Genomic DNA, 12034 nt, shown 5'->3' with positions numbered 1-12034 from the left:
AAAGGACATAGGCATATTTTCATCCTGGGTACGGAAAATAGTTTTCTCAGGACGCGGGTGCAACCGCAGGGAACAGTTAGTCAATATAAGAACAAATTCATTTTTCCTTCTAAATGACGCATAAGCCAACGACCTTCCGCCATGTTTTTTTTTCACAGTCTATGCGTAAAGAAGTAATTACATAATTGCATAGATACTTCATGGTACAGACTGCCAAAAGATTGTCGCATTGCGGACTATCATACCTATATATATATATATATATATAGGTCATATCTTTTCTCATTTAATAGGTACGGTTATAAAAATGATTACTTAACGTTTTTTATCAGTTACTCGCGTATTATCATCGACCTTGACGTAGTGGATGATAATTTTTCGTCATGTTCAAAGATAATTTTATTAGCATGGCGACAGGTCGTGAAATTCCATTAAAGATTGTCTTAAGCAGATTCATTCATTTGCTTTTTACTTGCCTCTATAGTTTTTTTTTTATATTATTTCCGCTATAAAGTTAACAACTAGGCATGTATTAGACATTAATGTGACCTACTACAAACAATGTACAAAGAAGTCGGTTAAAAAGTTAAACAAATGAGCATCGTGTAGGTATTTCAATTTCTTATAGAGAATTTTCTTTAAATAAACATATTTGTAACATTTAATTTTATAGTAGGACCATGAATGGCGGACTTCACAGCAGAAAAGTTATATGAGAGATGTAGTAAGAAACGAACTAACGTTTATTCTGGCTTTAACGAAGTTACTTGTAGCCAACTTCTGAAAAGTCAAATTATATTACCAGAGCTGTATTATCCCACTGCAGGAGAAAAGTCTCCTCATTCTATGTTCACAACACCCGTTCCTTTGAGTTTCTATAGATATCTCCCATACTTCGCAATTAATAATATAAAATATTCCTTAAATACGTACTTAGCTAGAAAAATTAATAACGTCCAAATATGTTCGTATCAATAAAGTTAATCTCCGTTTGGCAGTCGATACGGAATCGCTATTGATCGCTTGTGATTGCGTAACCGCTTCAGCAGACGCTGAAACATTTTCATGTTTTGTCTGTTTGTTAAAATATCTACAAAAGTATAAAAAATCTAAATATGGATACTTGACGAAAGTTTGGAAGCATGGATTTCTGTTGCTCTTTTGCTTGTAAAACGGAAAGTATTTTGATGAAAATGATATTTATTTCCTAGTACCTACTTAATTTTGGCATGTCACATGTTTGAAGCCGAAAATCGATCTCAGTGGCATGCACTTGGAGATGCCTATGTCCAGCAGTGGACTGCGATAGGCTGATGATGATGATGTCATGTTTAGCATGTTGTGGCAAACACAAAAATAACATAGTAAACTATTGTCAATTTATTAATTAGGTAATTAGAATCAATTCCCTTTTGATGCGTGTGTAGCTAATAAAAGGCATATTACTCTGTAGAAATCCTTTTTCATATAACAACGCTTGATACTATCACCGCTCTATGTTATTTTGTAGCTACTAAAATGGAAACCTAAATAAATCTAGGTAGCACGTAGTATTAGGTCGGCCGACGTGAATCGATCCGCAACCCAGGGTCGTGGCCCTTTGGCCCCACGAGTTAACCACAGATAGTAAATACTACGAGGTAAGTATACAAACTCTTTGTGTGTTTTAAGTGTAAGAAGAACCTAGTTAAGATGACGTTTCATTTCATTTCATTCAACTTCTTATTAAACGGTAATTATTGAATCTTTAAGTTTTAAAGTAAAATTTATTTACACAGATATTTACAATACATATTTACAATAAAAATCAAAAACTATCCTAGTAAAACAAACAACTAAAAAGCGTCAAAAAATTCGTCCCCATCGCTGTCAACTGGGAGCGTGCCCAAGAGGCTGGCAGCATTACCTCGTTGGATCGCCATGCTGATTCTTTGTCCGAGGTAATAGCCAGCCTTCTGGTCACGAGAAGCGTCGTGACCAGAACGGTAATTTAAATATAACAATCAACGCTCGAATATTCTTGATTGGAATTGTTTATGAAAGAATTTCTGTTTTTTACGCTAAAAGTATGCTAAATACCTACTGCGAAAGAATGAATGCTCTTCACATTAAATTCTAGCTTGAGTCTAAACACACATTTAGGAAAATCGCGATTTTTGTCGCTGAATTAAATAAAAGTTGCTAATACTTTTTCTACAGCTTGCTAAATGGCAAAATTGGTTTCCTGTTTATTAGTTATTTGGTCGAAGTAGAACGAAACAGCTAGTTTTCTTCAACTGGCTCTTGACAACGATGACGATTGATAATAAATACCTACTTATTACCTATAAATGTAAGTATCTGTATTGTTTCAAACCCAACAGTTTTTGTTCGTAGATTTGTGGGCCGTCCTTCACTCGCCAAGAGGTTAAGTAGTTTAGGATTTAACTGGTATTATCCTCTTTGGTAAAATCGTGTGCCTTATGTAACAAGCTTTGAATAAAATAATGATAGAACACTTCCTTTTGAATTATTTCTGCAGTTGATCTAGATTCTCAGTTTTTTTTTTTTTGAGAAATGCCTATCTATAAGCCTCGTTGTTACCTTAACTATTTCTCGCAACCGGGTATGAAAAATAGCCTACCTAATTTTACTCCGACAAGTTTCATCAAAATCTGATCAGTGGGTTTTATTAAATATAAAACGTGAAAGACTAATAAACATTTATCCACCCAATATCCACGGTTAGGAACATGGGAGTGCTGATGATGGGATAGACATACCTATTTATTACTTATAAGTTCAATTAGGTAACTAACGATTTTTGTAATCTCAAAAAACCTTCGTTAAAGAACTTAGGTACGTTCTTAATCAAAAGGTTAGAACTAAAAACAACCGTCTGTCTATTCTGAAGCAATGTCAGACGTAGCCGACAATCAGCTATTCGCACAAACTCGGCCTGAGATAAAAATACCCTGTCAGTGTCAGACACGTTCGTCTTTATCTGTAGTCTCCACTTAGAGCAGTTAACTATTCGGAACCGCCTTGAGTAGGTCTAAGGCGTCGTCCTAATTGGCAGCGATCGTACGACGGCGCGATGCGTTTTTCATCTCACGATCTCACTTGCGAGGTTGAAATAGGACACTCTAATGAAATCTGTATGTTTGAACTCATCGCATGACGAGAAGGCATCGTGTCATCGTACGATCGCTCCCAATTAGGACGACGCCTAAATCTTTACGCGAAAAGGTCTACCAATTATATGTAGGTATAGCTCATAAGCTATCATGCGTTCGCTCGTGCGATTTCAATAACATCACAGGCACAAACACACACACACGACAATATCACTTTTTCTTCTTCAATCCTGACGCACACGTATAGATAAATTTCAACTTTATCCCTTAATTATAAGGTTCAATAATGATTGTAATTTTTTTACAGATTGGACTAGCTTGATTTCCTGGTGTCTGTAGGTACCTACAAGTACGAGCTATCTCTCCTACCTTTGCCCCAGAGGAAAGCCTGACAATAGCGGTTCCAGTTGGCTTAATTGTCTTAGATACAGGCACGTTCCCTTTATCTGTTCTCTCATTGATATTGTATGATAGAGTGTGAAAAATCTCGACTGTCCATCATTCAAGGATAGTCAAGGATTATAATATTAGATACTTGCTTCCGCCATCGATTTCACTCGCTTCGCCGAAGGAACTAGTGATGCCACCCGGCTAAAACTGGCCTGTAACCTCCCTTGGTAAATGGGGAATCAAAAACTGAAATATTTTTTCAAATCGGACCAATGGTTTCTTTGATTAGCGCGTTCAAGCGAAAAAACTCTTCAGCTTTGTAATATTTTATATAATAGTTTACCTGTTACCCGACTTTCAAATTAAGTGTAGCACATCATGTAAAAGTTTCAAAGGAACTCTTGGCTAATTAAAAGTAACAGTCGCATGGGTCTAGCAAGGGTAACAACTGACAACCAGTCTAGAAAAGACCCAAGAGTAAAAAGATGGGTTGAGGAGGTCAGACAGGCAGTCGCTACTTGTAAACTTGTAGAAACGGTTGGGAAAAGGCTGGGCAGATGATGCCTAGTCTAGTGATGTCGTAATTCCGGCATTAGGTACATACGCAGTCAGACATAACTTGCAGCGGTATCGAGTCACGTTTCTCCTTATCTTAGCTGTCTAGTTAATTGTTATCAAATCCCTGTACAAATTCCATAGAATATTCTTAGATAACACACTTGACTACATATGTATAGTAAGGCAGTGTATTACATAAGGTAAAGTTATGACATGATTATCAATTTTTCATTTGAGTGTGATTTTATTCAATGAAAGTTTAAGAGAAAAAAATAGTTATAGCCTTTCCCACTTACGAATTTATGGCCGGTGTCTATATAAGCACCCTTGAATATGTGTTAATCAAAAAAAAATGCATCTTGACTATGTGTTCATTTACCAGTATGGGCTACGAAAAGGCAATTAAATTCCTATTGCATGATATTTTACGTAAATATTTGTTTTTCTGTTACGTTTTCCTCGCAAAGTGAAAAACGCAAAACGATTGTCTTGTCAAAAATAAACGACAGAATTATTATGCAAGCTAAACCGTCGAAAATTATTATTGTCCCATTGACGAAATGTTTAGATCGTAACGTTTATTCTTACAAAAGTAGGGCTACACAAAAAATGGATTTCATGATTGCAAAGGTCTATTACCATCAAACTGACTATACATACAGTCAGCTAACTTAATGCTAATCGTGGTAAGTATAAAAATAATATATTAGTTAGACTGCTACTCTTACTGTGAACTACCTATAGGTACTAAATACCTTAAACTAAGTCTCGAACATACATTTGATTAAGTAGGTATCTGGAGAATAGAAATAGTAATACGTACCTACATTAAGCCCTAAAATTTGCAACGCCTGAAAAGGCCATTAAGCTGAACCTTAACATTATTATCAACACGTGTAAATACCTTAAGGCGAGGAAGTGGTCAACAATAATTCCATAACCGGCACGCGCATCTAAGGCGCCAAAAGGGGTCGGAGCGTCTGAGCGGGGCGAGGATACGCGCGCTAGCTTATAACTAAAAGTCGTAAGCGACAAAATAGTTTTGTAATTTTAATATTAAGAAATGATAATTTAATAAAAATTCCTACTACCATTTTAAAGAGTATGTATATACTCAACTACTAAAAAAGTTAAGAGGCTTAAATCGGTCCCGTTTGCCCATAATATGTGAATCTCTTTTTAAAAAGAGGTATGTTTGATATATTTTTCTCTGTTATAAAAGTTACCTAATCATGTTTCTTGTTACCAACCTCTCAATAGCCTCGCAAGGGATGTGACGTATTATTATGGATACTTACCTTATAAATACATAATTACATTCTGATTATTCCTACATCCAATAATTAGCACTGTTATTAGTAAACTGTAATTATTTTGAATCCTAAAATGTAATTAATCGATAATTGACTCTCAATGGTGAAATGTATAAATAGGGTAGAATATTATAAAATTAATCATACTTTATTCAACTGTTGATTAGGGCGTTACTCTGCGCATTAAATACTGTGTGTTGATCTCCATCTTGGTGTTTTATTGTGCAAGACTTACGAGTGCATCAGTTGTGTTTACTTGTCCAAGACCCACGAACATAACAGTTTCAGAAGTGGGATCTGCTCACAATGTCTGGACCATATATTGATGGTTTAGGGCAACGTAAACGAAAGCGCAGCAAGTCAAGCAGCTCGGAAGACGAAAATACCGACAATTTTTTCTTAGAAGACCGTCGCCCGAGCAAATCTTGCAACAAAAAAAGACACGTGGCCCCCAGCGATGCCGAAGTCATTCCCAAATTTCGTCCGGAAGACAGCAACAGCAACGTGATTGCGTGGCTTCACAAAATAGACCAGCTTGGTGACGTGTACGGGTGGGACCACACTGATCGCACATTCATAATGCAACTTCGGCTACGTGGCTCCGCTCGAGAATGGTATGACGATCTCGAAGACTATGACCTGACATGGGACGAGTGGAAGGAGATGTTACGGACCGCTTTCCCACGATCTACTGACTACGTGGACAAATTGGAACGCATGCTGGGAAGGACTAAAGACGATAAAGAGACTATGACGAAATACTATCACGAAAAATTATCATTACTAAAGAAATGCAACATTACCGGTGAGGATGCTATTTCGTGTATAATTCGGGGACTGCCCCCTGAATTGATAGCCAACGCTAAAGCTTATAGTTGCGACACTCCCGAACAACTATATTATGGCTACCTTTCATCCCTGGAAAATTTCAAAAGAGTGGAAACCTATACAACTCGGAAGTCTGTGTGGAAAAGAGGAACCAGCAATAGTACACCAGGTTCAACGACAACGCGCCAGCTGCAGCCAAAGATATGTTATACGTGCCGACGGCCGGGCCATGAGGCACGGGACTGCAGGCAACAGCAACACTGTGACAACTGTCGACGCAGCGGCCACACTACGGCGGCTTGCTGGTTTGGCGCCGGGAGTGCCGGGACATCACGACTCCAACAACATAAGGTTAGTCAAATATTACACATCACCTATGATATTTATGCTGATATTTACAAAAGAACTGTGTTAGTGAATGGGCAACCGCTCAAAGCATATATAGACACTGGCAGTAAGATAAATCTACTCTGTATCTCGCAAGTTCAAAAGTTACAACTTACAGTTGAGCCTAGCACTGTTATAATGAAAGGTTTCGGTGGAGCATACGTAAATTCACTTGGTTCGTGCTATTTAGAAATTCTTATTGATAATTTACTATTGAACGGAATTGTCGAAATAACAGATTATATAACATCCGATATTGAATTATTAATTGGACAAACAATGATTAATAGTAAAAATGTTAGTTTAGTAACCTCAAATTCTTCTATACGTTTTGTTCAAAGTCAAATTGTTCAGAATATTTTGCAGACTTAAATTTACACGCAACTGATTTTATTCAAAAGTTTCCAGTTTATTTAAAAAACAAAGTTACAATTTCTAAGCTAAGTCAAGCATATGTAGAGGTCTATGTTGACTGTAATAATTCTATTGTAAAAGAGCACACATTTTTAACAAATACAGTATGGATGCAGTTAGGAAACATGACCTATTTAATACCATCGGTTCTCATTAATCAATATAACTGCCATTTGAAAGTTGTTAACTTAGGCTGTACGGAGATAGTATGGGAGGCGCATAGGTTGATAGCTAGGGCGGAACTTGTGTCAATGCCTGTGTGTGGTAACGAATCCCAAATATTAACAATTGATAATTCAGAAAAGGAGAAGAATATACGCATTAACTTAAATGATATTGAGAAAGGCCAACTTAGTGATTCGGAAAACAATCAGTTATTAACACTTTTAAATAAATATGTTCACTCGTTTGCTAGATGTACTAAAGATTTAGGTTGTACAGATCTTATAAAAATGCACATACGCACAATCAATAACCAGCCTGTTTGTTGTAAACCGTATAGATTATCACACAAAGAAAACGAAATAGTAAACGGAAAAATCAAAGATCTGTTAGAGGCAGGTATTATTAGGGAATCCATGTCTGATTATGCTAGCCCTGTGGTCTTGGTTAAGAAGAAGGGTGGGGATTATCGGCTCTGCGTTGATTATAGGGCTTTAAATGCTAATACTATTAAAGATCGGTATCCTTTGCCACACATTGAAGATCAGGTTAATAAGCTATCAGGTAAATTCTTTTTTACAACATTAGACCTCGCTCAAGGCTATTATCAAGTCGGTATCCATGAAGACTCAATACCAAAGACTGCATTTGTAACTCCATTTGGTCAATATGAGTTTTGAAAATGCCTTTCGGTTTGGCTAACGCCCCAGCTGTTTTTTCACGATTAATACAGATGACACTAGGTAGAGTCGATCAAAACATAGCTCTGTATCTAGATGACGTAATGTTACCTACAACGACTGTACAGGAAGGTTTAGTGTTACTAGAAAAGGTGTTAGAACTTCTTACACAGGCAAACTTGAAATTAAATCTGAGTAAATGTTCTTTTTTAAAGCGTACTGCAACGTACTTAGGCCATGAAATCTCAGCTGGAACAATACAGCCGGGCCAAGCTAAAATTAAATGTGTCGCTGAATATAATAGACCACGTAACGTACACGAAATTAGACAATTTATCGGATTAACATCGTATTTCAGGAAATTCGTTCAAAATTTTGCTCAGATTGCTCGCCCACTTACCTTGCTTACTAAAAAAGATGTAAAATGGCATTGGGGCCCTGACCAAGAAAACGCATTCAAAACCCTTAAACAGCGGCTAATTGAAAAACCAGTCTTAGCTATTTATAACGCCGATGCAAAAACCGAATTGCACACAGATGCCAGCAAAATCGGTTTAGGTGGTATTTTTATGCAATATCAAACAGACGGTAGTTTAAAGCCAATCGCATATTTCAGTAGGGTAACCACTAACGAAGAAAAACATTACCATAGTTACGAGCTTGAAACACTAGCTGTTGTTGAGTCCCTAAAACGTTTCAGAATTTACTTTACAGGCATCAAAGTTAAGGTTATTACTGATTGTTCAGCCTTGAGAACCACCCTTGTAAAACGCGACTTAATTCCGCGGATAGCTCGTTGGTGGCTCACCATTCAAGAATTTGATATCGAGATTGAGTATAGGCCTGGCGAACGCATGAAGCATGTAGATGCGCTAAGTAGAAACCCCGTGACTAGTACTATACTTATGATTGACAATTCCGATTGGTTAATAACTTTACAATTACAAGATGACAATATACAAAGCATTATAACAAGACTTCGCGATAACTCCGATTTAAACTTATCTACAAATTACATTGTTAAAGATAATATACTTTTTAGAAAAACTGTAGCTGGTGAACGTTTTGTCATACCAAAATTAGCTAAATATGGTCTACTACAAAAACTTCATGATCAAATAGGTCATCCCGGTTTTGAAAAATGTGAAAGTTCTATTAAAGCTCAATTTTGGTTCGAAGGGATGACTCGATTTATTAGAAAATATGTTAATTCTTGTTTACAATGTGCGTTTAACAAAGGCAACTATGGCAGGTTAGAGGGTGAATTACATCCAATTAATAAGCCTGCAGTACCTATGCATACGTTGCACGCAGATCATTTAGGTCCTTTTGCTAAAACTCGAAAAGGTAACACCTATATTTTAGTAGTTATTGACGCTTTTACCAAATTCGTGTTTGCTCGACCTGCTAAAAATTGTAGTTCGGTAGAGACAATTCGCTTGCTGAAAGAAATTATCATGCAGTTTGGTTATCCGATTCGAATAATAACTGATAGAGGAAAAGCTTTCACGAGTAGATATTTTAAGCAATTTTCCGAGGAAAATCAATTTAAACATATTTTAAATGCAATAGCCAGCCCTCGCTCCAATGGCCAAGTTGAACGGGTTAATCGCACTTTATTAAATGGTCTTAACACTATGTCGGATAGCGAATGCACATGGGACAATAAGTTAGATGATATAGTCTGGGGAATCAATAACACACCTAACGCAACTACGGGGTTCTCACCATTTAATCTTATGTTTGGTCATAAAAACTCTAGGTTTCCATCCTTTCCTTCGGATGCGCCCACTCACTCTGAGGCTCAACTAAGTCAACTAAATGCTAATAGGGAAACGGCTAAGCTTCGAATCGATAGGAATATGACAACCATGAAAAAACAATTTGATAAAAGACACAAAAAGTGTGTTAAATATACAGTAGGTCAGTTAGTTCTATGGAAAGGTGGTGTAGCTAGAGATGCGGTTACTGGAGTTACTAAAAAGTTAAATGGGTTATACACAGGTCCGTATAGAATATGTAAAGCGGATCGCTCTCTTGACCGATACACAATCACAACCATAAAGGGCATGAAAGGTTACAAAAGGTTCAATGCCATAGTACGTGGAGAGACTCTGCGGCCATACAAACCAACTATGTCAGAGGATGATAGTTCAGGCAGTGACCAAGATGTAGATAGGGACGATTTGATCGATCTTCTAGAAAGTTGATTTATATAATTAAATTTTAATAATATTCGAATTCACAAATATGTTAGATAAATTATGTGAACGTTACAGATGTGTGACTCTTAATTGTTTACTTAGTTACTGTTAATAGAGTAGGTACAATGACACTTTGGTATGTAAGTTAAAGTTTTCCAGCATTACAACCTTGTATTTAGTTTGTAACTTTGTATTTTTATTTATCCTACCCATACACATAATACTAACATAACTTTCGTAACTATGTGACGACTATCAGTAAAGACTGCTATGTGATCAAATCTATACTAATAAAGACAACTATGTGTTAAATTCTATTTTAAAAGGGACGGCTGTGTGATCAAGTCTATGTAAATAAGGACGGCTGTGTGATCAAGTCTATATAAATAAGGACGGCTGTGTGATCAAGTCTATGTAAATAAGGACAGCTGTGTGATCAAGTCTTTGCAAGTAGGACAGCTGTATGCTTAAGCCTTTAAATATAGACAGCTATGTGAACCAGTTTATAAAGACGGCTATGTGATCAAGTCTGTGTGATTGCATTATCCATAAAGACAGCTAAGAGAATCAAGTCATGAAGTTCATTTATAGACGGCTGTGTGATCAAGTCTAAATAATTAAGGCTTTGTTAGGTGTTCAAAATCTGACCCGAATAGAAATAACTGAATTAAATAACTGAGTGCAAATACCCGCTGACAGAGATAAAACACTTTATCAAGTCATTAAAATTATTGTCATAGCGCAAGTTACTGCTCACTCTTTTCCCGTTCCAGGACTCCGGGTTCAGCACTGAAGCGCAGCAGAATGTGAGCCGTGGGACACGACCTACACAGGATGGCCGAATGTTACCAACCTCTCAATAGCCTCGCAAGGGATGTGACGTATTATTATGGATACTTACCTTATAAATACATAATTACATTCTGATTATTCCTACATCCAATAATTAGCACTGTTATTAGTAAACTGTAATTATTTTGAATCCTAAAATGTAATTAATCGATAATTGACTCTCAATGGTGAAATGTATAAATAGGGTAGAATATTATAAAATTAATCATACTTTATTCAACTGTTGATTAGGGCGTTACTCTGCGCATTAAATACTGTGTGTTGATCTCCATCTTGGTGTTTTATTGTGCAAGACTTACGAGTGCATCAGTTGTGTTTACTTGTCCAAGACCCACGAACATAACATTCTACAACTAACAAAATAAGGCTTATATCATGAACTTTCAGGTAACCAAGTTGTATTTTGATCCGTTTTGTATTTACTGAGAAAAATTGACATCCTTGGCGCCAAAAATTCCAATTCGTCCTCTTAACGAGCAAATGCGAGCAAATAAATATTTTTATTTTGAGTTTGAGCTATAAAAAAAAACATTTTTTATCCGTAATGTGTAAAGTCCGCAACGTTTATGTAATGTGTTACGTGACTTTAGGAAGTCGGAATCGACTTACAAGTCTAGCGTATCGTGTAGATCATGTGTTTGGAAGTCGCAAGAGATTGCAATATTATCTTTCTTCCATATGTAACTATACTAAGATTGTAAAGGTTTTGTTTGTTTGCATTTGTTTGTTAAGGCGTAAATACTGAACTTATTAGAAAGTTCTTTCACTGTTCACAACCTACATTATCCCCGGTTGGCATTATCTAGGTAGGTCCTCTGGGACGAAACCACGAGAAACAGCTAGTACTTACCAACTACTACTACCAACTAATCGATACTTAGCCTCCTTGACGGCCATTCCCTATATTTTATCGGTCTCTTAATGTGCTTACTAGAGATTTAATTTTAACATTACAATTACAATGTTAAATCTCCACAGCCGTCAGACAATAAAGTTGAGTGCTTACTTGCTTAGCGAAGCAATATAGACAAGTTTCTTGGCACTGCGAAGCATGGAAATATGACCATTAACGACCTACATGACAAAAATCCGGCGTCGATGCCAAACAAACCCAGGCCTAATAATTTATT

At 36.6% G+C, this 12034-nt stretch overlaps 1 protein-coding gene across 1 annotated transcript; it reads left to right on the top strand.

Moving 5' to 3' along the window:
* The first annotated feature begins 5577 nt into the window (after nucleotides 1–5577).
* LOC126054168 (uncharacterized) lies at nucleotides 5578–11175 on the top strand. Its single transcript, XM_049838561.2, has 2 exons — nucleotides 5578–6556; nucleotides 10826–11175. Exons 1-2 carry the CDS (start codon nucleotides 5684–5686, stop codon nucleotides 10913–10915), a joined length of 963 nt encoding a protein of 320 aa, XP_049694518.2. The 5' UTR covers nucleotides 5578–5683; the 3' UTR covers nucleotides 10916–11175.
* The last annotated feature ends 859 nt before the right edge of the window (nucleotides 11176–12034 follow it).

This window comes from Helicoverpa armigera, chromosome 30 (genome assembly GCF_030705265.1).
Source record: "Helicoverpa armigera isolate CAAS_96S chromosome 30, ASM3070526v1, whole genome shotgun sequence".
NCBI classification, from domain to species: Eukaryota; Metazoa; Arthropoda; class Insecta; order Lepidoptera; family Noctuidae; genus Helicoverpa; species Helicoverpa armigera.
This window is presented reverse-complemented; position numbering and strand designations above follow the sequence as displayed.

Bases quoted from the DNA above. Each gene is read 5' to 3' on its own strand.
- LOC126054168 (XM_049838561.2), top strand. From the start codon at position 5,684: ATGTCTGGACCATATATTGATGGTTTAGGGCAACGTAAACGAAAGCGC. The intron at 6,557-10,825 runs GTTAGTCAAATA...TTCCCGTTCCAG, and splicing joins CACGACTCCAACAACATAAG to GACTCCGGGTTCAGCACTGA.